Raw genomic sequence first — 26,537 nt, 5'->3', positions numbered from 1 at the left:
TAAGCAGGCACAATAATCATTTTTTTTACCATTCATGAAGCAGATTTGGCAGGGATGAATTGACCTCACAAGTATTAAAACAGATACCTCAAATGATCTGAAATATGCCAGGTTTCACCATATTAGCTCAGATCCGCACCCTCATTATCATGCAAACCAATTTATATGAGAGCACCATCTGTCATTGCCCATCTGAAGTCTGCATGATGCCCAATAGTTCCTAGCCGTTATCAAGCCAAGCGTCCAAGTTATCAAACCTGTTACCACCAAATACTACAGGGTTTGTCAACCGCCTCAATCACAACTAGTGTGGAGCAAACCAGTGACCTAAATACCAGTCCACTCGACCGATGATCTCCCATTCCACTACACAAGCAAGTTACATGAACAACCCAAGATGAGCATAAATTGTTATCCCCCGCTGAAACATAATTACAGTTTACAGACCCTCACTAAAAGTTGGCCAGCGGACCAATTTAACCAGATAATAACAGCATGCATTTTAATCTCTGAAAGAGCATCTGACACGTATCCAAGAGCACATAATGACACAACCCACCAATTTAAGCTTATTAATCAATTATATTTAGACATCACTGTCTCCAACTACCCATTCTGCACTACTTTAGTTTCTCTATGCTTTCAATAAATAATAGAATAAAAATGCCCGGATGGAAAAGTATAGCTATTGAAACTTAATGGAGCACAGTTATAAATTAAATTTGTTGAGATTGACCAACAAATATAGTTCAAATGACTTCAAAAGCAAATTGTTGAGGTCACAAGCATCCTTCTCTGGCAAAGGCATGATCACTTTCGAGCTTCGGTCCTCTTCTGTTCTTTGGCTGGCAGCATAAGATATTGATCAGTTTCAGTACACAATTGATGTAATTGGGGTGCTTTTTCTTTTAAACCGTGAGTGTGCATGCATACTTGCATATGCTGTTAAGCAAGACTAAAATCTAGCAATGATGATCGTGCACATAGGATGCATTGCGGAGATAAAATATCAATGTGAGGGAAAGAGCAGAAGTTAGAATTATAGTGGTGTACGGTAGGGAAAACCAAGTCTTGCACTAGGGCATGTGACAAAGGAACAGTTAGTTTTGGTCAAGGTCATAGGCAGTGTTTAGAAGGCCTGCAGGATATGGGTGGCCCCGCAGCGCGCACCGGGGGGGGGGGGGGGGGGGGTGGTGTCAAGATAGTCCAAAACTAACAAAGTACAAATGAAAATAAATAAAAGGAGAGACCTAAAAATATAGTAAACGAATATATAGTAAGTCAATGGAAAGTATTGACTTGGAACCATTCAATACTAATTTATCAATCCTTTTCATCCTGCATACTTTGATAGGACAGGTGGCTAGACAAGACACCCAGATGGACCATTTGGGGGGGCAAGGCAGCCATCTTTTAAAACATGGCCATGAAAGAACTTAGAACTGCAAGGATGTCTGAAAGAAAAGCAATAGATCTGAAACACAGGACTGCATGAAGGATATAGAAAAAGCCTTACTTTTTTTTTTGGGGGGTACAAAAAAAAGCCTTAGTTCATGGACGATGGTTTTTGAAGAATTAAAGGCCTTTGAAGCCAGTCGTGAATAGATGAGAAGCAGCTTATTGTTAATGATCATAAATCATGATTATGATTTTAGTAATGAATTTAAAGTTGCAATGTAACAGCCTTTATTTTATCTTTTCAAGGTCAGACTGTATTTATGCTGTAACCCAAGGATCACGTTCCAATGGTTACAGCGCGCCCCTCTAGTACAGTACCATTGGGACAACAGCACAATGCTCTGGACACCAACTCTGTTGCCCAGATAGACAACCCAAGAGGGGGGGGTGAATTGGGTTTTAAAATAATCTTACAATTTAAAACGATGTGGATGACTAATTAAAGCTATTGCAAGTTGTTTGATTAATTGCTATGTGCTGTGAATGATATGGGAGTAAGAGAAAGAGAGACAATCAATCACAAACACCAAGTTTTATAGTGGTTCGGAGCTAACCCTTGCTCCTACGTCCACTCCCCAAGTCTCACTTGGGAATTCACTATAACCCCTTGGATTACAGCCGGTTGTTTTCCAAGCTCACAACCAAACTTGTTGTTTTACGAGCTCACAACGAACTCGGTCGGTTTTCCCAGGCTCACCGACTAGAACCAACCCCGATTGTTTTCCCGGGATCACAATCGAACCCTTACACGTTGGTTTTACACTCGGCTCACCAACCAACCTCTATACCCTTGATTCAATCCCCCGATTGAACCAAGCAAAGACAATGTGTAGATGAAAAGAACAAACAGAAAAATACAGCTTCTCAAAAGCAGATAAATGGCAATATGAACAATAACGAAGTTAAGAGCCCTCAAACGCTTTTAAGTTGGAGAAGAGGAAGGGCTTCTTGAACTTCGGGTCTCCTCTTGAATGTGTAGTCGACTTGAATGCAGGAGGAGGCTCTTTCAATGTTGGGAAGAAGTAGGTGGATGCAGTTAATGCTGCTCTTCCCTCTTTTTCGTTGAAGAACAAGTTGCAGAGATTGAAAGCTTGATTACTTGGAGTGGAATGGTTGTTCTCTGCTTTGCTACAGTCCTCTGTGGCTATTTAAACCAACCCCCACGGAAACTAGCCGTTAGAGAGCTTTTTCTGCCCGTTCTGCACACTCTGTACACCCTGACAATGTGTCCGTTGGTGGGATGGAGTCGACTCGCGCGATCAGGAGTCGACTCGGCTGTAGCGGAAGTCGACTCATGCTTTTCTGGAGTCGACTCGGCAACTGTTTCGGATTTGAATTAAAGTAGCCTCTTAGGCTGGGAGTCGACTCGTCTTGACCTGGAGTCGACTCGCCAACTTCTGGAGCTGACTTGGCTTTCTCGGAGTCGGCTCATCCCATGGAGTCCGTGGATCTATTTTTGAATTTGGTCCACTCGAGTCGACTCGACAATCCTGGGAGTCGACTCGGCGCTCAGAGCCCGAACTCCCTATCTTCTGTCTTTTGCCTCGTCCAGTCTTGGAGTCGACTCGAACTTCCCCGGAGTCGACTCGGCTCTCAGTTTCCGAAACACTGTCTTCTGTCTTTTTGATGTAGAGCTGCCTTGGAGTCGACTCTAGCTGTCTGGGAGTCGACTCGAATCTCAGAGACAGTAAATTGATCTTCTGTCTTCTTTGTGGTTGCGGAGTCTCGCGTATTGCGGGAGTCGACTCGAATCTCAGAGTTCGAAAAACGTTCTCTGACTTTTTCCTTGTGTTCCTCTGAGAGTCGACTCTCACTTTCTTTGAAGTCGACTTGCCAACCATCGGAGTCGACTCGCGTTCCACGGGAGTCGACTCGAATCTCAGACCCGAAAACTGCTCTCTGACTTTTCTGCCTGTGGCTCCTTGGAGTCGACTCTTGCTACCCTGGAGTCGACTCGGTGAACATCGGAGTCGACTCGCGCACTTCAGGAGTCGACTCGCTGACAGGTTTTGAGTTGATGCTTTCTGTTCGTCTGTCTATTCTAAGTCGGAGTCGACTCGTACTTATCCGGAGTCGACTCGAGCCCGTGCCAGTGAACTTGATACGCTTGGAGTCGACTCGTGATACTCTGGAGTCGACTCGAGTCTCAGACTTTGGTTCAGGCTGACTTCTTAACTTATCCAAAATATTATGAACCAAGTCTAGAGACACTTAGACAAGATTTTCACTGAAACACTTAATTGAATTCATTAGTAAGCAAGAGATATACTCAAATGCTTTGAGCTCATCAAAATCAAATAGGGTTTTAATCAATCACTCCACAATCTCCCCCTTTTTGATGATGACAAAACATTGAGTATATGTAAAGTGAATTACTCAATAAACAATGAAATAAAATCCATAATTGAATTCAAATGTCTGGTAATTCAATTTATCCAAGCTTGAAAGGAGTGAAACAATAAATTTCGGAGTTAAAGCTCCCCCTTTCATTTGGAATTATATAAGCCTTCATATTATACAATCAATTGTTTGGCTTATATATCTTTAATGATTTAGCTCGATTAATATTCAGATTCTCCCCCTCAACATATGCATTCTACTATGTTTTGATTCTCTGAATTTTCTTTTAATGCTTTGAAGTTTTTGAACTGAATTTTTTGTTTTTAGAGGGAAAATCTGTCAATTTGTTCTTGAGTAGGATTCAGCTAATCTCCGAATATCCCTTGAATAGATTCTGGAGATTACTCCATTAGAAGCCCCAAAAGAGAGATAATGAGCCTCGAGGTACCAAATCCACTTAGAACAAATTTTGTGTGTTTTAACAATTTTTTTGATTTTCATTGATTCCTTTTACATATTTTATACATATTTCTTCCCCTTTTTGGCATCGTATCAAAAAGAAGGTAAGCACACACAATCAATGGCACAACCAATCAATCATCAAATGGCACAGAATTGAAGAAAATATGGCTACTCATTGTATTGATTTGCATGTAAATACATTTGAGAGTACAAAAAAAAAAAAAAAATAAGGCAAAACAATACAGTCAAAACAAAACACAAAAAGTAGCTATGGTCTCCTCGAGGATGTAGCTCCTCCTCTCGAAGATGTATCTCCTCCTCTCGAGGACGTGGCTCCTCCTCTCGAGGATGTAGCTCCTCCTCTCAATCTGCTCTGCTCCATGAGGAGGGTGACTGCATCTGTAACATGCCCGAGCTGAGTGATAATGGACGAAGTGGCTCTGCTATGTGTAGTAGAGAGCTCAGTCACCGACGTCTGAAGTGCGTCCAGCTTGTCGATGAGCACATTCGACAAGCGCTCGGCCCCCTCGGTAGTGGTGTGCATGTCACGACCGATGTCCTCCCTCATCTGTCGAGTGGTGCTCGTGACCTCACTCATGCTATGAAACTGGGCCTGGAGCAAAGTCCTCATGTTGTAGATCTCTTCCCGCACATGAGCCGTCATGTCAGTCACGGCCGTCAGGGAAGGGACCAACGCTGAAGATGGAGCGGGAGAGGGAGCAGGCACCGAACCTCGGAGCTCCCGAAGCAACTCATCCCTCAGATCTCGGACTATCTCCTGCCGCAGCTCCCGGAGCTGCTCAGGAGCGATGCGGACCTCCATGGATGGTGGAGCCGAGGAGGAGGGTCCGGCGGAGGTGGTAGGAGCAGAAGTGGATGGAAAGTCTGGTAAGTCGGGAAGGTCAGAGTCTGGCTCAGGACTGGGGGAAGGTCTGGTGGTCTGTGTGGTGATGGAAGACTTCCTAACCCATGTCCCCTCTCTCTTCCGAAACCCCATCCTGTGTAGGGTCCCTGCACGCGTGCGATCAGTCCATCGCAATGCGCGAAAGGGTTCCCCCTCAGGGATAGGAATCTCGTACTCCCTAAATAACAAGGTGAAGACCATACCGTAGGGCAAAGTGAGCCTAGGTCTGTCTAGTGGCTCACACATGTATCGATATATGAGTTTGGGGAAGTTGATTGTGGTGTCATGAAGCATGTAGAACATGAGAGCTAGGTCTCTCTCAGATACAAAGTCAAATCTCCCGGTCTTAGGGAAGATGGACCTAGACAATATACTTAGGAGGATCCGCATCTCAATCGGAAGTGAGCTAGCGGATACCTCGTCTAAGGGAGACTGGGGTGGATGCCCTAGAACGGCCGTAAGGGCCTCAACCCTGTCCTCGGGATGTGTGGGAGCCACCCCTACTAGTGGAAGGTGGAGGATGTGGGCAATAAGATCCTCCGTAATGAACAGAGGGACACCGGCTACCGTGCCCTCGATACCCCCATCTCCCCGATGGACGGTACCGTAAAACTCTCTAATGAGCCCTGGATATGTGGGGAGATCTAAGGTGAGGAAGTACTCTAAGCCCTGGGCCCTAAGTCTATCACTTATAGTGAACCCTTCCCGGGAGAGATAGTCGAAGTCGACATATCTCCCGGTGGTGACGGCCTTCCCGGCTAATGGCCTCGCGGGAACCGCCCTTGGCGGGGAACGAGCCGGAGGTTGTGGCCTCGCGGGATCGTGCCGAGCCTTGGAGCGCCTCTCGGGACCGGCCTCGGGTCGGGACCTCTTCCGGACTACGGTTTTACGCGGCATAATGACCTAGAACGGGATGAAAACCTAAAGGATGGTGAAAGGTCGACGGAGAAGGCTTGGGAACGACCGGGGACGACCTAGGAGTCGGCTCTAGGGCTTGTGAACAGTGGCGGCTGAGAAAGAAGTGTTTTCGAAACGACAAAGTTAGGGTTAAAAAGTCGGATCCCGACTGCGAGTCGACTCCACTGAGTCGCGAGTCGACTCGACCTCGAGTCGACTCCAGAATATGCTCGAGTCGACTCTCCTTATGCGCCTGTAGACCTCGAGTCGACTCCCGACTATATGAGAGTCGACTCCCCCTCTGCTGCCATCTTTGCGAGTCGACTCCCGCAAATGCGCGAGTCGACTCCCCCTTAGGAGCCGACTCTGAAACTTACTCGAGTCGTCTCTAACTTTGGCACGCACCTAAAAATCACGTTATGTTCGTGCCGAATGAGGGAAAATCACTAAATTATGATCTGATTTGATGATCATTGAAAAGAAACTCTATTTTAACCACAATCTAATCATCAAAATCAACGAATCTAGTGGAAACTACCACTAGGATGGATCAATCACTCCTAATCCCCTCCTAAGCACACTAAACCTCTCTTCACTTAGGGGTTTTGTAAAAATGTCTGCTAATTGATCATCAGTACAAACAAATTGTAGTGTCACATCACCATTCAGTACATGATCTCTTATGAAGTGATGTCTTATCTCAATGTGTTTAGTTCTTGAATGCTGAATTGGATTTTTAGTTAGATTAATGGCACTTGTATTATCACAGTTAATAGGTATTTTATCTTGTTTAATGCCATAATCTTCTAATTGTTGTTTGATCCACAAGATTTGAGCACAACAACTCCCGGCTGCAACATATTCAGCTTCAGCAGTAGATAATGCAACCGAGTTTTGTTTCTTGCTAAACCATGAGATTAGGTTTTCTCCTAGAAATTGACAAGACCCGCTGGTACTTTTTCTATCAAGCTTACATCCAGCGAAGTCTGAATCTGTGTATCCTATTAAGTTTAGGCTAGATTCTTTAGAGTACCATAACCCTATATTCTTAGTTCCTATTAAGTATTTAAAAATTCTCTTAACTGCAACTAGATGTGATTCCTTAGGATTAGCCTGATATCTAGCACACATGCAGACACTAAACATAATATCAGGTCTACTTGCAGTAAGATACAATAAAGATCCTATCATACCTCTATACAGTTTCTGATCTACAGATTTACCTGATTCATCTTGGTCTAATTTGCATGATGAGCTCATGGGGGTGCTGATTGACTTGTTTCCCTCCATATCAAACTTCTTGAGCATCTCCTTGATATATTTGGCTTGATTGATGAAGATGCCTCCTTCAGACTGTTTGATTTGAAGCCCGAGGAAGTAGTTCAGCTCTCCCATCATGCTCATCTCAAATTCACTCTGCATCAAATCAGCAAATTCTTCGTAGAGGCGATTGTTAGTAGCACCGAAAATGATATCATCAACATAAATCTGTACTAGTAGCATATCTTGGTTTTTCTTTTTCAGAAATAGTGTTGTATCTACATTACCCCTAGAGAACTCATGTTCTAGTAGGAATTTGCTAAGCCTCTCATACCATGCTCTAGGTGCTTGTTTTAAACCATAAAGTGCTTTGTTCAGTTTATATACATGATTAGGGTATTGATGATTTTCAAAACCAGGAGGTTGTTCTACATATACCTCCTCATTTATATACCCATTTAAAAATGCACTTTTTACATCCATTTGAAATAGTTTGAAGTCCTTAGAGCATGCATATGCTAATAATAATCTAATAGCCTCAAGTCTAGCTACAGGAGCAAAGGTTTCATCAAAATCTATACCTTCTTCTTGATTATAACCCTTTGCTACTAGTCTAGCCTTATTCCTTATAACAATTCCATTTTCATCAAGTTTATTTTTATAAATCCATTTAGTACCTATAATCGGATATTCAGAAGGTCTCTCTACTAGATTCCATACCTTGTTTCTAGTAAATTGGTTTAATTCTTCTTGCATTGCATTTATCCAATTTACATCATTTTCGGCTTCTTCTATATGTTTGGGCTCAAAGTGTGAGACGAAAGCTAGATGGTTATTTAAATTCCTAAGAGATGCTCTAGTCCTAACCGGTTGAGATGGATCATCTAGAATTAGTTCCTTAGGATGCCCGTGAGCATACCTCCAAGCTTTAGTTAGCCCATGATTCACAATATCCTCTTGGCTTGATGATGCTCCTTCAATCAATTTTTGATTATCATCTTGTAATGTCATCTCATCTATCTTTTCTTCAAGAATTTCAGCATCATCATCAAAGTTGACTTTCTTACTAGAGGAGATGTCACTAGAATCATCAAATACAACATGTATAGATTCTTCTATAACTAAGGTTCTTTTATTAAAGACTCTATAGGCTTTACTAGTTGTAGAGTAACCTAAGAATATTTCCTCATCAGATTTAGAGTCAAATTTACCTAGATTATCTTTCCCATTATTATGAACAAAACACCTACATCCAAAAACATGAAAGTAATTAACTTTTGGTTTTCTGTTTTTCCAAAGTTCATAAGGTGTTTTCTTTATGATGGGTCTCAATAGAACTCTATTTAATATATGACAAGAAGTATTAATGGCTTCTCCCCAAAAGTACTTAGGGAGGTTACTTTCACATAACATAGTTCTAGCCATTTCCTCTAGAGTTCTATTTTTCCTCTCCACAACTCCATTTTGTTGTGGTGTCCTAGGTGCAGAAAAATTATGGGTTATCCCCTTTTTACTATAAAACTCATCAAATGACTGATTTTCGAATTCGGTACCATGGTCACTTCTAATGGCTATTACTGAAGTATCTCTAGCATTGGTTACTTCCTTATGAAACTTTTTAAATACTGAAAAAGCTTGATCTTTATGTGCTAAGAACATAACCCAAGTGTATCTAGAATAGTCATCTACAATAACTAGACCATATTTATTTCCACCTAGGCTAGTGGTTCTAGTTGGTCCGAATAGGTCCATGTGTAATAATTCTAGAGGTCTAGATGTAGAGACACATTTTATGGATTTAAATGAGTTCCTAGATTGTTTGCCAAATTGACATGCTTCACATATTTTGTTCTTCTCAAATTTTAATTTTGGCAAACCTATCACGGAATCTCTTTTAACTAGTTTAGTTATTGTGTCCATGCTTGCATGACCTAACTTACGGTGCCATAACCAGCTAGCATCATTATCCTTAGTTTCATTAACAACTAGACATTGGTTATGTTTGGCAAGATCTTCAAGGTCTACAACATACACATTCCCACGTCTAATTCCTTTAAAAACTAAACTATTGTCATTAGGGTTTGTTATAATGCATAGTGATGGTTTAAACATAACATCATACCCTTTATCACATAATTGACTAATGCTTAATAAGTTATGCTTAAGACCATCAACATATCTAACATTATCAATAAAAGTAGAAGGGGTAATTTGAACTTTACCAATACCAATGATGTGACCTTGGTTGTTGTCTCCAAAAGTCACAGCACCTCCCTTCTTAGCTTCAAGGGTGAAAAATTGATCCTTGTCACCCGTCATGTGTCTTGAGCAGCCACTATCCAAATACCAGCAGTTTTTGTTGACATTGGCTGCAAGACACTCCTACACAAGCAAATCATATCATCTTAGGTACCCAAGTTTTCTTGGGTCCTTCATGGTTAGTCAAGTTGGTTCCTTTTGGAACCCATACCCTTTTAATTTTCCTTTTTATTTTACCTTTCCTAAAATTACACACATTTGCTTTATGACCTATAGTTCCACAACAAAAGCAGGTTATTTTCTTAGTTTTACTTTCTCCAGCTTTAACAAAGAAGTTACTAAGAAGTTTTTGTTTATTTCTTGGTTTATATCCTAAACCCGCTTTATTAAATACTGCTCGTTGACTATTTAGTATCATATTTAACTTTTCAGAACTATATGTAAATTTTTCAACCAAAGGTTTGTATTTGTTAAGTTCTTTAGTTAGTGTTTGATTTTCTGCTTTTAGATCATTTAGTTCTTTTGTGAGATCCTTGTTTAAGATTTGTTTATGGTTTTTAAGTTCTGAAAATTCCTTAGTTAGTTCTTCGTTATCTTTACTTAAGGTGTTAGTTTTCTTAATTAAGAGTTGGTTGCTTGTCTTAAGTTCTAGATTTTCTTTGGTGATACAGTCCTTATCCTTAATTAGTTTATCGCATTTAAGTATGTATGATTGATTAGCTATTTTTAGTTCTTTATTCTTAAGATTTATGGCCTTATATTCTATCATTAATTCATTAAATGCATCATAAAGTTCATCAAAAGAAAAATCGAGATGTGATTCAGATGTTACCTCATTTTCATTGGCCATGAAGCACAAATTGGCCTTTTCTTCTTGTTCTTCATCCGATGATGAAGATGATGCGTCGGAGTCCGATAAGGTGGTGACGAGGGCTTTCTTCTTCTTGTACTTGTTGCCCTTCTTTAGTAAGGGACACTCAGCTCTGATGTGTCCCGGTTTTTTACACTCATAGCAGCCAATCCCCTCATTTTCCCTTTCCTTACCTTTGTCCTTGCGGTAGGAATTTGAGGGGCCTCTCCTTTGATGATAGGACTTCTTGTGGTTGATGAATTTTCTGAATTTGCGCACAAGAAGAGCCTCACCATCATCTTCCTCATGTTCTTCTTCTTCACTGCTGCTACTGCAAGACAAGTCCTTGTTAGATGAAGTAGATTTAAGAGCTATTACATTTTTCTTATGGGAGGACTCTTCCTCGTTGTGTTGCTTCATGGTTAGCTCGTGCGTCATTAGGGATCCAAGAAGCTCCTCAAGTGGTAACTTGTTCAAGTCCTTGGCTTCTTGGATTGCCGTCACTTTAGCTTCCCATGACCTTGGTAGACAACGAAGGATTTTCCTGACAAGCTCACTGTTAGTATAGTTCTTGCCAAGGCTTTTTAGGCCATTGACAATGTCAGTAAACCTAGTGAACATGCATGTGATTGTTTTATTAGAATCCATTTTAAATAGTTCATACTTATGAACCAAAATATTTATTTTGGATTCTTTGACTTGATTCGTGCCCTCATGGGTCACTTCAAGTCTGTCCCAAATCTCTTTTGCAGAATTGCAAGTTGAGACCCTATTGAATTCATTTCTATCTAAGGCACAATAAAGCACATTCATAGCTTTAGAGTTTAGTTGTGCCTTTCTCATGTCATGTTCATCCCAATCCTTTTCTAGTTTGGGTACCGTGACACCCTCTACATATATGGATGGGATGTATGGCCCATTTACTACAATGGTCCACATCTCATAGTCTTGGGCTTGGATGAATATTCTCATCCTAGCCTTCCAATATGAGTAGTCGGATCCATTAAAGAATGGGGGTCTTTGGGTGGACTGACCCTCAATGTGGGAAGATCCAAATGGGGTTGTCATTTCGATCTTTTACTCTTGGGTGGAAGAGTTTAGGCTCTGATACCACTTGTTGTCCAGATAGACAACCCAAGAGGGGGGGTGAATTGGGTTTTAAAATAATCTTACAATTTAAAACAATGTGGATGACTAATTAAAGCTATTGCAAGTTGTTCGATTAATTGCTATGTGCTGTGAGTGATATGAGAGTAAGAGAAAGAGAGACAATCAATCACAAACACCAAGTTTTATAGTGGTTCGGAGCTAACCCTTGCTCCTACGTCCACTCCCCAAGTCTCACTTGGGAATTCACTATAACCCCTTGGATTACAGCCGGTTGTTTTCCAAGCTCACAACCAAACTTGTTGTTTTACGAGCTCACAACGAACTCGGTCGGTTTTCCCAGGCTCACCGACTAGAACCAACCCCGATTGTTTTTCCGGGATCACAATCGAACCCTTACACGTTGGTTTTACACTCGGCTCACCAACCAACCTCTATACCCTTGATTCAATCCCCCGATTGAACCAAGCAAAGACAATGTGTAGATGAAAAGAACAAACAGAAAAATACAGCTTCTCAAAAGCAGATAAATAGCAATATGAACAATAACGAAGTTAAGAGCCCTCAAACGCTTTTAAGTTGGAGAAGAGGAAGGGCTTCTTGAACTTCGGGTCTCCTCTTGAATGTGTAGTCGACTTGAATGCAGGAGGAGGCTCTTTCAATGTTGGGAAGAAGTAGGTGGATGCAGTTAATGCTGCTCTTCCCTCTTTTTCGTTGAAGAACAAGTTGCAGAGATTGAAAGCTTGATTACTTGGAGTGGAATGGTTGTTCTCTGCTTTGCTACAGTCCTCTGTGGCTATTTAAACCAACCCCCACGGAAACTAGCTGTTAGAGAGCTTTTTCTGCCCGTTCTGCACACTCTGTACACCCTGACAATGTGTCCGTTGGTGGGATGGAGTCGACTCGCGCGATCAGGAGTCGACTCGGCTGTAGCGGGAGTCGACTCATGCTTTTCTGGAGTCGACTCGGCAACTGTTTCGGATTTGAATTAAAGTAGCCTCTTAGGCTGGGAGTCGACTCGTCTTGACCTGGAGTCGACTCGCCAACTTCTGGAGCTGACTTGGCTTTCTCGGAGTCGGCTCATCCCATAGAGTCCGTGGATCTATTTTTGAATTTGGTCCACTCGAGTCGACTCGACAATCCTGGGAGTCGACTCGGCGCTCAGAGCCCGAACTCCCTATCTTCTGTCTTTTGCCTCGTCCAGTCTTGGAGTCGACTCGAACTTCCCCGGAGTCGACTCGGCTCTCAGTTTCCGAAACACTGTCTTCTGTCTTTTTGATGTAGAGCTGCCTTGGAGTCGACTCTAGCTGTCTGGGAGTCGACTCGAATCTCAGAGACAGTAAATTGGTCTTCTGTCTTCTTTGTGGTTGCGGAGTCTCGGAGTCGACTCGCGTATTGCGGGAGTCGACTCGAATCTCAGAGTTCGAAAAACGTTCTCTGACTTTTTTCTTGTGTTCCTCTGAGAGTCGACTCTCACTTTCTTTGAAGTCGACTTGCCAACCATCGGAGTCGACTCGCGTTCCACGGGAGTCGACTCGAATCTCAGACCCGAAAACTGCTCTCTGACTTTTCTGCCTGTGGCTCCTTGGAGTCGACTCTTGCTACCCTGAAGTCGACTCGCGCACTTCAGGAGTCGACTCGCTGACAGGTTTTGAGTTGATGCTTTCTGTTCGTCTGTCTGTTCTAAGTCGGAGTCGACTCGTACTTATCCGGAGTCGACTCGAGCCCGTGCCAGTGAACTTGATACGCTTGGAGTCGACTCGTGATACTCTGGAGTCGACTCGAGTCTCAGACTTTGGTTCAGGCTGACTTCTTAACTTATCCAAAATATTATGAACCAAGTCTAGAGACACTTAGACAAGATTTTTACTGAAACACTTAATTGAATTCATTAGTAAGCAAGAGATATACTCAAATGCTTTGAGCTCATCAAAATCAAATAGGGTTTTAATCAATCACTCCACAAACTCTCTCATGGTCTGGGATGTCCTGACCATCCAGTAGGTACCAGTTTGGGACAGACCAGGATGATTTCATCTGAGAACTTGGGATGCTCTGGCATCCAGGAACACATTTTTTTAGAAATAAACTTGCTCCTCTTCATTCTTGTTCTTAGTCGTCATTTATGTCCATCCCAGTCCATCCCAACCCATCCCAATACTGTACCAACTAGCACTAGACCAAGATGGTTACCGGTATTGGGGTTTTAAGTCTTGGATGCAACCAAAGCAAAAACCACATTCCTGTATTACGTTGCAATAAGGCTATTGATGGAACAAAGAACATCATACCAGCTTTTTCCTCTTCTCGCTTCTTTGCAGCTTCTGCTCTTTGTTTTCGTACTAAGGCCAGACGCTCTGCAAAAGATCAAACTTGATCAGAGCCTTATGATGTAATGTATCATATGTCAAGTAATCTAGTTACTTAAGAGGAGAAACTAGCGTTGTTTGCATAGAAATATGACACTCTAAACTGCAAGATTGTGCTAAGGGTGCTCTGGATGGAATGAATGCTTTACAGTTTACACCAAGCACATGCGTGCAGGTCCATAAAAGCAAGCTGCATGAAAGCAAATATGCATGGTGCACTTTTAATACTATTTGTTGCATAACTAGCATAATAGTTTAACGGTGCCAGAATGCAGGCCATGACATCTGTAACATGATTCATGCAACTGATCATAATCTACAAAATCCGTGATACGTGAAAACCAAGATGTATTTAAGGCTCAGCATAAAGTGGTCACAAATAATGCTAGGCTATAGGACAGAATAACAAATGGTAATGATTTGTTTCATTAGTTCAAAATAACAAAACCATCTGAAGTACTCTGAAATCCCTTGCCTTTTTCTCCACAAGGAAAATGCAGAAAACTAACAATAGATCAACACCAAAGTTTGCACATCAAGATACTGTTATGACGATGCAAAGACATCAAAACAATTGTCATGAAGAATAATGTAGTAAATCCAAATCTCAACTAGTTTACTGCAGTAAATCCACCACAATATTGATTTTATCCAATAAGCAGATATCTAGCAGAAGTTGTTGGCAGATTTCCATAACTAAAGTTACAATGATGCTTCCTCATAAACTGTAATTGGACCATATTCTAATTCCTCCCAATACTTGTCAATTATGTTCTTTCTTCATATCTAAAACACACAGATTTTAGAGACAAGCCAAGAGACCAATCCTCATTTCCTCCATTGATCCTTCTTTCTTTTCTATTTTGCTATTTGCTGTAAACTCCAATGGCTAAAGAGAGTATTTGGTGGAATAAAGCTTTCAACTCTGCATACATTCTCTCATCAGCTGCCAAGAGAACCCAACATTTGCCAACTAACCTGCTTCCAATTCACTTTCTCAAAGTAAGCAAAAAAACCTAAAATTTAACAAGATTTTGCATTAACTAGCACTTCCTAGAAGGTCTGATCATACCCTTTTGCCTAGGAACCGGAGGTTTTGGGTTCAAAGCTTGGGTAGTGTATCACCAAGTGTTGGGACTTAGGTAAATGTGGTGCAGCTGGGCCTCCTCCCTTTCAAAAACTCATATATCCAGATCCCTGCCACCAATTTCCATAGCCTTTTAGAGCCTTTACCATGATACTCAATAACACAACAACAAAACCTCCATTCTCAAAATATTCACATTTTTTACAGATTGTCACACTACTGTCCGCCTCAAGTCCAATACGTCTTAACAAAAGCCAACAAAACCTTATCATACTAAAAGATATGTCTAGTCTTCCTCAGGGCTAAACATAACAACAAACTCTATCTTGAGTGCCCGACAGTTGAGCCTGAGATAGAAAATTAACTCGATTTTAAGTCAAGTAATTTTAAGTCAAGTAAGCATATAGTTGATGACCCAAGCAACCCAATCAAAACCAATCCAGATATTTGTAACTGGGGTGCCAACCTAACCCACCTAAACCTAACCCCACATTCTAGAGTAAGACTGCCAAACTAGAGTGGGCTCAAATTAAATTCCTATCACATCTAATACACACACACACACATATACACACTAAATGGAGGCTCTGCTTGTGCAGAGCTCTCTATTCCCCACGTAGATGCCCATTTAATAACGTTATTAATAAAATTCTTTATTTTGGATAATAAATAGGGCTCTTTTTTAATACGGAGCTTTATCAAAATATAGCAATATAATATCATTAATAAGAAGTTTATTAGCTTATTGAACTAATATTAAATAAAGAACTTTTCATTAGTACTACTAAACTAATACAAAATTAATCATATTATTAATAACCATATTTGCTTGATGTATGTTGATATTAATGAAAAACACTTTTCATTAGTATTGCACCCTGGCCATATCCCATGCGGCTCTTTAGATTAAACTAATGTTTTATAATTTTCATTTCACTATTATGATCGTGATCTTACTTAAAAGTGAAAATACAACCACTAATGGCCCAGCTATATTGTATTTAAATATCCTTACTTTTCTATTTCTCATTATATGTAGGTTGGAGTTGGATCACGATCCTATTATTTAGAATAATGTACTATTTTACTATATCAATAAATATACATTTATTGTTAGAAATTTTGTATAGTGATAGTATATCATAATGTTAAATTTTAATTTATTTCAAAAAATAATTAGGCTCTTATATATATTCTATTATGTTCTATTCTATTATCTATTATCTATTCTATTATATCTATTCTACATTCATTTCAGGAAAAGTTGGAAAAAGAAAAAAAAATGGCACTCCTCGCACAAAATGCTAGTTATAACCTAAACCCAATAAAAACCAAACTACCCTAACCCAAGTTGTACTTGAGTTGACAATTATGGAACTAGCTTGAGTTTAAGTTTGGGCTGTTCAAGTGGATTGTCCTGGTCGGTTAGCGTAGTGTGTTGGTAAAGCTGGGTTTGGCCCTTGATCAAACCCAGACAGCACAAGCCACACCCCTAGTTATTCCCCAACTTCAGCATATAATTTGTGCCTGAAAAATGAATGCAAACCCTTACAAACTTATAGCTTCTACTCTCCATGCTCAAACTTGTTTAAAGTCTATGAAACTAGAAAGTTGCTCCTTAATGCATGGGCATAATTTCTGTAATCAACGTCAGATGTTTGCTAGGGCAAGATTCCTTCCCATGAAATACCACCAAATAGGAATATAAAATTGTGAGCATGCACAGAAATGTCACTTCAAGCACATGAGTAACTATTAGCTCTCTAGCAATTATATGATGCATACATCTTTTATAAGCACCAATGCTCGTATATAGAGGAGGAATAACGTAAGGAGGAGTTTCTACTTAAAAGCACTCTAGATGCACATTTATAATATCTTGAAAAAGTGAATCTACATGTATGTTCTGTTCATCACAGGATGTGAATGTTTCTTCTTGAAAACCCTCAAGATGCACATTTATAAGATCTTGAAAAGGTAAATTTGCATGTTCGTGCTGTTCATCACATGAATTTATTTTGAAACATAATATAACTAAATACCTATTTGAGATCCAATTATGCATCCTATGAACTCATGGCATGCCAGAATCATAACACAACCTTATGAAAGGCAGCTTGTTTATAACCTTTTCAAACTAGTGACTCTTCTTTCTTCATGGAAACTAAAAATCAGGGTGACAGGTGAGATCAAACCTAGGTCTCTTGCATCTACACCAACAGGCTTTGCCAAAATGAACCAGTTGGCACCCTCAGTCACTTTGATATATATGACAACAAAAAGCTTTACAATTCCATTTAGAGCTCCTAGTCAAATTTGTAGACAAACAAAATAGGAAAACAAAATTTGCCAGGTTTTTCTTAATTTTACCTAAATCTTTTCTAGCTTGTTCTGTTTTTCCTTGCTCCTGCAGCCTCATGTATCGCTCATGGGCTTTTTGTTTCTCTATCTCCTCCCTATAAGCATCAAACATAATTCAATAAACCAATATGAAAGAAACAAAACAAAACTCCAGAGCAAAACAAATGCTAGAACCCCACTAATAAACTAGGCAGATTTATGTAAAAGAATTCATGCGAGGAACGGTCCTAAAGAGGATACACAAGTAGCACGCATAACACACCTTTCACGCCTTGAGAGTTCAGTTGTTCTCTCCAGCTGCATTTAAGTTTGAAAATATGAATATATATCAGATTTATATAGAACTGATAATCGGTACCAAAATTTGCATATCTTTACATATAGGCAACAATAAAAACAAAGTGCCATATTTGAATAGCACTGTAGACATAGAACCGTAGATAATATGATGGGAATTTAATTCTGTTCACATAAGCAACCATTGTTTTACAAAAATAAAATAAAATAATGTCCTAGAATTGAGATGAGGGATCTGATTCAGACATACCAACCTACCTGAAATAAATGGCTTCAGATAAGGGCTTTCTGCTTTTTTCTATTATCTACGAATCAATATAAAATTATGTTCGTATGTGGAATTCAGGAGAGGGATCTGATACAAACATACCAAGCTTCCAGAATATAAATGGGTTTGGGTAAGGATTTTCTCCTTTTTTTCTATTATGATAAAAGAATTGGGTTGGAATAACATAACGTTCCAATTATAAACGGTTCAGATTCAATTTCAGCCCCAAGACTCCATGGTCACCATGGGATGGACAGACCCTTGAAACCCGACCCTAGGCCCTAGGTTAGTAGTAACAGTTCAGCAGGCAACAGGCTAGTCAATATTAATATTTGGCCCAGATTATTAGGAAGATCACATAGTTAATGGATAAGAAAAGGAACAAATACTGAACAGAAAGTTAAGAGGCAACATTTTCAGCATTCATAATGATTCCATTTCTAAAATAATCTCATTTTATTTTGACACAAAACTAATATCCCTCTTCCTGACCCTTTTCCCTTTTCATTTTTTACGTATATAACTGACAAATAAAGTCCTCACGGTGTTGGCATCTCAGGTCCATATAAGATCAATGGGTTTGGTATGGCTTTGGTCTTTTCAACTTGATTATAAATGGGCTGGCCATGGGTTAAAGGTTGTCTAACAAACCCAAACCCAAATAGATCCAACAAAGGTTTCAGCTGAGATAAACCAAAAGTGAACCACAATCTCAGGTTTCAGCCAATTTCAGCCGAAACAAGCTACAAGTTTTTTAAAGTAATATTTTGGTATTTACAATCATATTGGATTAGTTCTTCATTTATTTAAGCAATTTCTTTATTTATTTTTACATATGCTATATAATGTTAAATAAAAATTATGATTTTTTTTCTTTTTAAAAGAAGAGATGGATAATGAACAAAACCTTTGACGGACCAAGGCCTCTAAAAAGGCCTTTATTCCAGCACATTACAAAGAGCACTATGAACTAAATAAATGGCATTTCAAAAAAATAACATCTTTCTATATAAAATAAATATAATATTTTATAACTTCATGTGACTGATTGAATAACCATTGAACCTCCAAAAAAAGATAATTAAACATATTTGTGAGTTTTACTGGAAAATAAAGAAAATATTTTTAATTCATTCGGCAGATTTCTAATATTTGTATATAAGAAAAATTGATTACTGCTGGCATTTGTTAATATGAGTATATATTGTCACACCTCATCTCAACTCAATGAGGGCAAAGAGTGCCTATGTAGATTGCTAAGATAAAATGTCTTCAAAATATGGGATTTACATTAACTTGCACTTGGTCATTGATTGTTGCTACAAAATTACAACTCTATAAAATAAAACTTGTTTTGTAGTGCATATAGACCAAGCCTCGAGAACTTCAGCCAGTGCACAGAGAGCACAAAAAAGTAGCCAATGACATCCAAAAAAAATTTGCAAAATATCACATGCCATAGAGAAGCATTGCATAAGAAATTAAAACATGGAAAAAAAACTGTGCAACTTACATCAGCTTGTCCAGCTTTCATAGTCTTTGGTTTTACCAAGTTTGGATTCTCTATCTGAATAATGCCCTGGATGCCTTTCCTTCTCTGTCAACATTATAAAGCAATTGAAAACAAGTATTATAATTCAAATAGGTTAAATATTTCAAATGTAATCATATGATGGATATTCAGCATGGCAGATGAAGCACCACAGTAGCAACAAACATGAGGATCAAGAGAGGTTACTACCTCAGTCTCTTCTTCAGAATCCTCTTCAGATTCCTCTTCGATTTCCTCCCCTTCTTTGTGCTCAACCTCCACCTGTTGGACTTACAAGGATAAGTTCCTTTTGATGAAAACTAGCTCAAGTGAAACATCAAATGAGTATTGAACAAATTATTTGCACTTGAATGTACAGAATCCAACACCCAGATGATAGAAACAATTTAGCATTTATAACCACTAAATGCAATTTATATAAAAAAAATCATAAAAATTGACATTGGCACACAAGTGTAGCAACTAAAAATGAAACCAAGAAAATCATATTTACCAAGAGATTATCAAGCATATGATTGCTTATCTTATAAGCTCACCCTTCTAAAGATTACTCCTAGGCTTAACACTCTTAACTTGGATGACAGAGCCTTTCACATACACTGCCAAACACCTCATAAATCATAACATCTTGCAACTACCTAGCACAAAAATCTGCACCATCCCCTTCATCAGTCATATACTCTCATTACTCTTTACTACAATCAGACTAACTACATACTTTCAAAGGTTATCAACCTTTAGAATTTAGAAGCATCAAAATCTCACACCAAATCAAATTTTGTTGTATAATCAACCAAACATGTATTGCATCACCATTGGCAAAGAACTACACAGACCATTAATGTTGGCAATGCACACAAAAGTGACTCATGGAAGATGGGAGTACGTGACAAAAATTGATAAGGGCCACAAACCATACAGCTGCATTTGCTTAGATAGGAATACATTTGGGATGGATGGCATCTCCTTTGTGTAAAGGTGCAATTGCATGTTGGCTTTAGTTTAAGGTGGGAAGAAGAGAGAGCAAAATTTTCATAGAATATATGAAAAAGCAATGTTCTTCAGATTTTCTTGTCATTGACATTTATTTTCTTTGGTGCATACAAGCAGTTGACTCAAATTTGCTACAGGATGAGAGGGGATGTGACGGTGTAATAATTCAGCAGGGGCAAAGATTCAGCACTCTAAAAAATAATAAAGTGCGATTTTTCAGATTTTTAAACAATTCAGATAATTATAAATCGGTAAAAAAAAACATGAAAACAAAGAATTCAAGATCGTTGACATATTCATACATTTACCGACAGTTATAGAAAAGATGTGTACAATGAACCATGGTAAAAAAATCACCACTAGCAGATATTTTCTAATCTGCATGTTTCTTGGATAAATCATGAATAATGCAAGAAAAGTCACAAATTCAAGAATAATTGAATGTTCCTGCTTAATTGGATAACCCTGGAACAATTTGGAGAATCATTTATCCAACAATAACTTCAAGGGCAATTCAACAAATCTTTGATAATTTGGAGAATATCGTTACAATGTTTTAAAGAAGACGTAAAGTAGGGGGGGAAAGCAATTTAGGGCATTATTTAACCATATCTCGCCTTGACATTGTCTGCAGTTTTGCAGCTGAAAAGAACTTCAAAGTCTTTCCAGGTTATTTATGCAAGGAAAACCTTCACGTAAAATGGATATTAAAAAGGCGATGGATGGATTATGTGATTGTGAAATTGAGAGTCAATTCCCAGTTATATCTTTCATTCTTGATAATGGGTTCCTTTCTCCACAGTTTGCAAGACATGCAAAGATGCCTTTCACCTGTTGGTCTTCTTCCTCTTCAATGTGAATTTTGGCAAAGGAAAGAAAAGGAGGATATATTGGGCGAGAACAATAGGTGGTCTGACTTCTTGGCTTCAATTTCAGATGAGGATTTTTCATTCCTACATGCTGGATTTCTCCGTACCAACTAGAATGACACCATAATAGCAACTTTCAACCATAAGATAGTATCAAAACAAAATTATAGGGAAAATATCCTACAAGCATGTTTAGATCGATATGTCAAAATTGTATTGATACATCACTGTTAATTTTATAATGTGATTATCAGAAAGATAAAAGAGCAAAATATGTAGAACATCAAACAAAATAATAAAATGTGTTTAAGAGGGCGACAGAATCTATTGTGCCCATGCAATACAAGATCCGGACGCTAAAAAAGCTAGTCTGCAATTCTTTTAGGAAGGAAAAATGCAGGAGTTAAGAGTTCACAAATAAGGAGTGTATCGAACTAGAGGAAATAGCTTCAAGACAAATAACTGAGGTGATTTGCTAAAATGATGGCAATATAAATACTAGATAAAGAGGAAAATGAGTTATAAAATGTGATTCAAGCAAAATGAAGCAAAATGCAGGACAACTCGGAAGAATTTTTTACTAGCCACACTAATTGACTTATAACTTTCTAATCAAGACTAGTAAAGCAGGAAATTAAATGCAATCAGCAACCAAAGAGAGAAAGTAGTTCATCTATACAGATTAAAATGATATTGATGGTGACAAAGTTCTTTGATAGGTTTTTAACATAAGCTTGCAGTTCTAATGCCAAATAGGGAGAAGATTTGCTTAAAAGAAAAGGAAAAATTAAGTCTGTACAGCAAAGCACCGCATTTGTTGCCGATGCCAAAACAAAACAGCCACCAAAACTATTGGTATATGCCTTTTCACACAGAAGTATTTACAAGATAATGCAATTCTTTTTTTCTATGAAAACATTAAAGTGCTAACCTGCTTAAATCTGCGAGGGCGAGATGAGGTACCAGCAACTGCAATAGATTCGAAACCAAATTAGAAGAGAGTACAATGTCTTACCACAATCATGACAAACACGCAAAATTTTAAAGTGTGGACATAAGGACTTGTTGTTTCAACTTTATCTACAATATATTAATTGAATATCTTCATGGACTTATATAACATTACTTTAGTTCTTATAGAGCACCTATATGATTGACGTCCAATGCGCAAGTATATTGATCATCTCTTATACAGCAGTGGTGTTTGTCTTGCATTATAAGGCCGAAGCATGGGAGATCTCAGAAAAACCACACCCAGTAAGGTTGGTTCAACTCTACATAGATGTATCATATCGACTCCTCCAACCAACGTCAATCTCTCAGGAATAGGGAGTTGTCACAGGTTTCGGGACTTTTAGCCCCTATCACATAAAGCCCAGCTCCTGGACTAGACCGCAAATGGAAGGGCTTTGAATGCCAATTCCCACATACATGCATCTCGATTTTTATACAGCCGGTCGGTCGTTACTATTATACATCTGAGGCATGAGGAAATATCGGAAAAGTAGCCAGTCGTCTAACTTCACCAGTAGTATCCTGATCCCCATCCACTATTTGATCGAGCATGCATTTAAGCCTATTCCCCGCAGCCTTATTGTAGAAAAGGCTCGATGACTAATTGCTTCATTCTTTAGCCAAGTCCCAATAATTCTGGGTAAACCTAATGTTGATACGTGAATGAGAGCAGGATGACCAACTATATTGTTTTAGAAGTAATGCTTGACTAGCCTGACTAGGGCTCAGACCCTAACCTATTCTTCAACTTCAAGGTGGCGCTCCATCCTATCCATGCAAAGCTCAAAAACAACCCTATTTCTCTTTCATTGCCTAGCTAACCAATTCTGCTTTTCTGTCCCATTGACAATCATCCATAAGTCCAGTTGCTCAAACAAGAATTCCATCCTTCCACTGTACATGGCACCCAGACTTAACACAAGAACTAGTATAAAACAAATGCACTAGCAAGATCCACGATCCATGGCCAATAAGTTACAATCATTACTCTTAGAAGCCAAAAAAGGTCACAAAGTGATTTGACATCGTGATCATCTCACACACCATATCCTATTAATAAGAAAATACTTGCTATAGGCGCATCATTGGAAATTAACAAAAAAGAAAAAAAAAACACCTATTCACAGAAAATGGGCGACAGGGAGAGGAAGAGAAAGGGTGGGAGAGAGACAAGGTACCATGACAAGAAGCAAAAACAAAGAAATACCATAAACACATGCCCATTCTGCAGGGATGTGCAAAATTAAAAATCTAAAACATGAAAATAGGCAAGTTATGATGAAAGCACTTTAAGAACCTTACAAGTGTCCTTTTAAAGCAATTTCAAGTCCAAAAAAGCTGTTAGATGTTAAAGAACAGCATATTCAGAGACATACCATTTGCGGGATTGCTATCTTCACAAACCAAATAAGTACATAGCCACAACAGACATCTTTAAGCTGTAAAGAATGCATCCACAACTTAATTGCAACAGCCATCAGAATCACAAAGAGGACAACTGTTCAAGACTGTCAGAGAACTCATATAGCACCTACTTTGGAAAACTAAATATTTTTATATTGAAACCAATGTCATACAGGTCAGCACAATTAAACCTTTCAACAATATCATTATTAAGAGAAAAAAACTGTTTACAGGTCAGTCACACTAACCAGAATTTCTGTGAATCTATTACATTTTTTATGGATTCGTGGTATTAGTTTCCGTGCTAGATGTATTTAAGCACTTAAGAAGTTCAACTAACATCATCCCACACTTTGTTAGAAGGTCAAACTAGAGTAGATATTAATTATCATAACAGCCACATTATGATGGAAAACAAGGCTGATAAAATCTGATTTCTTTACTAACTCCTATGGAAAGCAGATTGGAACATTTCAGAGTAGAAATTTGCACAGGTTTACTAAGATGTTTATGTTGAAGGGGTTGGGTCAGATTGGTTTCAGGTCTGGTTAGGTTCCAGCATTAAAATTATTTAGAAAAATCAACCCACGCCCAACCCATTTGAAATCAAGTTGGACAATGTAAATTCATACCAAACCAATCTATTCTAAATAAAACCACCAACCATTCAAGTTTTCGCTCATCAAGCATATATATAACTAAAAAAATAAAACAAAACAAGGAATGCAAAGATCACAAACACCAAGATCCAATTTAACTTCAAATGTATCATCTTAATCATAATACAGTGAATTAATTTATGACAATCATAAACTAATGAAAAGATATAACTAGATAAATTTTAATCCCAAATCCCAAAATCTCATGTTCCACTCTGTCCTTTTTCTAAGTGAACTAAACCACATAGAAACAATTAAAGAATTATCAACTATATTACATCTAGGAGCCAGCTGGCTCCCCGTCGAACCATTCTGAGTGACCCAAGTCAAGGGGTTAAACCCAAACCCATTCATTTAAAATCCAGTTGATTTCAAGTTGGCCAAAAACTGATCCAACATTAAAGAAATCCCACCCAAACCCATTTATTCCGAGAAGGTCCTTGCAGGTTCGCAATTAAAGGTCAGAATTTGCCACCTCTAATTGAAGATGAACAAGCCCATAGGAGTTTACCCAAAGAAAAAAGTCCAGTAAGAAATTCTACTTTTTTTCTTCCATTTATGAGACTGTTTTCCCAACTGCACGTTCCTTTATATCCACAAGTTCATGTTGTTCAGAGTACGTTTATCTCCACGAGTCTCTTGTTTGCAGTACCAGTTAAGCCATTTACACTCCACTTAAATCATTTTCAGAAAAAACAAAACATATGCGTCTTAAGTGTTACATCAAAAGATCTAAATGCTCATCACCATAAGGTACTTGATGATGGAATACAAGCATAAGGAATGACGCAAGTGAAGGAAAAAAAGCGATGTGGCACCTAAAACTATGCCGATCATCATAATAGCAATGACAACTCTAGAAAAGCATCCTTAAGAAGTTTATTGATTAGCAGATCTATTTTCACAAAGAAAGAAGAATGAAAGAGAAATAGTGGAAGGAAAAGAAACCACAGAATCATGTTAGGAGAGTATACCACAATGGCATTCTTGCAACGACAATGCTAATCAAATTTTAAAAGAACCACATTTTCTGCTCCATCTTATTTCTTATTTGGGCCATAAAATATTTGCAGTTGGATCGCAATTACACCTCTTATAAGAATCGATAATGAAGAACAAAGTTCTAAGCCAGAAAATCAAGAAATTAGTTGGACACAGATGTGACAGTCTCTCTTGTTTATTAAATTCAGAAAACATAGCAGAAATTACACGCAGAATATTGAAAAGCCCCGGGATAGGATTGTCCCATGAGAAATAACTAATTATAACTCATCAGCAAGCACGGCCCTATTCCACAATCACATGATGAAACTATTTATAGTTCGACAACAAGATCCTTTGCTCCTAGTCCCCAACCAGCTCATAAGAATACGATGCTTACGGCACGGTTCCCTCCTAAAATCTTTTTAAAAAACCAATTCAGCAGCCAAAACCCAAAATTTCAGCGGAGTGCCGACCTCGATCAACAATTAGCTATAACAGGGCATCATACGGCTATATCCCGCCCTGCATCCTAAAATACGGGGTAAGTGCTCAATTTAGGTTTGCAAAAACACTGTTCTACAATCGGACCAAGCTGCGAATACTTCGAGCAAATTCAAACAATACCTAGCACGCAAGATTGCCAGCTGGGATATGGATGCAAGAAAAGAACAAATCAACAAAACCCTGGCAAGAAAAGATCTACGAAACCGATTTATGTGCAAAGAACAGGAAAGAGGAAAGGGCTTACTCATCTCTTCCAGGGTGGAGAAGTTCCTGCGCCCCGTGGGCTTGCCCTTAAACTTCCCCTTTCCCATGATCAAGACGCACGGATTGAGGACGAGGAGGACGATGAAGTAATAGTTCGCTCGCTCCGGCTCGGCCTCCCAAACCCCACACCCCTCCCGCCGCCTCGCCTTTTATTCTTTTTATCTTTCCTCGCGCGGATTGCCGAATCTAATCGAACTGCGATTCCTTCACCTGGTTGGAATATTCATTTGCAAATAAAAAAGTGATGGTGACGCGAATCTCGAAGCGCAATGGGCGGGCTTCGTTGGCTGAAGCGGACGATGGGCCGGCCCGAGAATCGGGAATCCACTGAGGACATCATGGGTGCATCTGATTCGTCGGGAATATATGAATGCT

General features: G+C 39.0%; 1 protein-coding gene across 4 annotated transcripts; it reads right to left on the bottom strand.

Moving 5' to 3' along the window:
* LOC103713154 (28 kDa heat- and acid-stable phosphoprotein-like) lies at positions 1 to 26,469 on the bottom strand. Of its 4 annotated transcripts, none has more exons than XM_039125544.1 (8): positions 26,143 to 26,469; positions 22,265 to 22,302; positions 19,661 to 19,732; positions 19,433 to 19,516; positions 17,617 to 17,651; positions 17,364 to 17,449; positions 13,829 to 13,894; positions 1 to 257 (listed from the first exon to the last, which is right to left on the bottom strand). In XM_039125544.1, exons 1-8 carry the CDS (start codon positions 26,207 to 26,209, stop codon positions 148 to 150), a joined length of 558 nt encoding a protein of 185 aa, XP_038981472.1. In that variant the 5' UTR covers positions 26,210 to 26,469; the 3' UTR covers positions 1 to 147. The 4 variants fall into 4 exon arrangements, with proteins under 4 accessions (XP_038981472.1, XP_038981475.1, XP_038981473.1 ...); XM_039125546.1 differs by lacking the exon at positions 1 to 257 and adding an exon at positions 530 to 845 and having other exon boundaries at positions 26,143 to 26,468; XM_039125547.1 differs by lacking the exon at positions 17,364 to 17,449.
* Between the last annotated feature and the right edge of the window lie 68 nt (positions 26,470 to 26,537).

This window comes from Phoenix dactylifera, chromosome 4 (assembly GCF_009389715.1).
Source record: "Phoenix dactylifera cultivar Barhee BC4 chromosome 4, palm_55x_up_171113_PBpolish2nd_filt_p, whole genome shotgun sequence".
NCBI lineage: Eukaryota > Viridiplantae > Streptophyta > Magnoliopsida > Arecales > Arecaceae > Phoenix > Phoenix dactylifera.
This window is presented reverse-complemented; position numbering and strand designations above follow the sequence as displayed.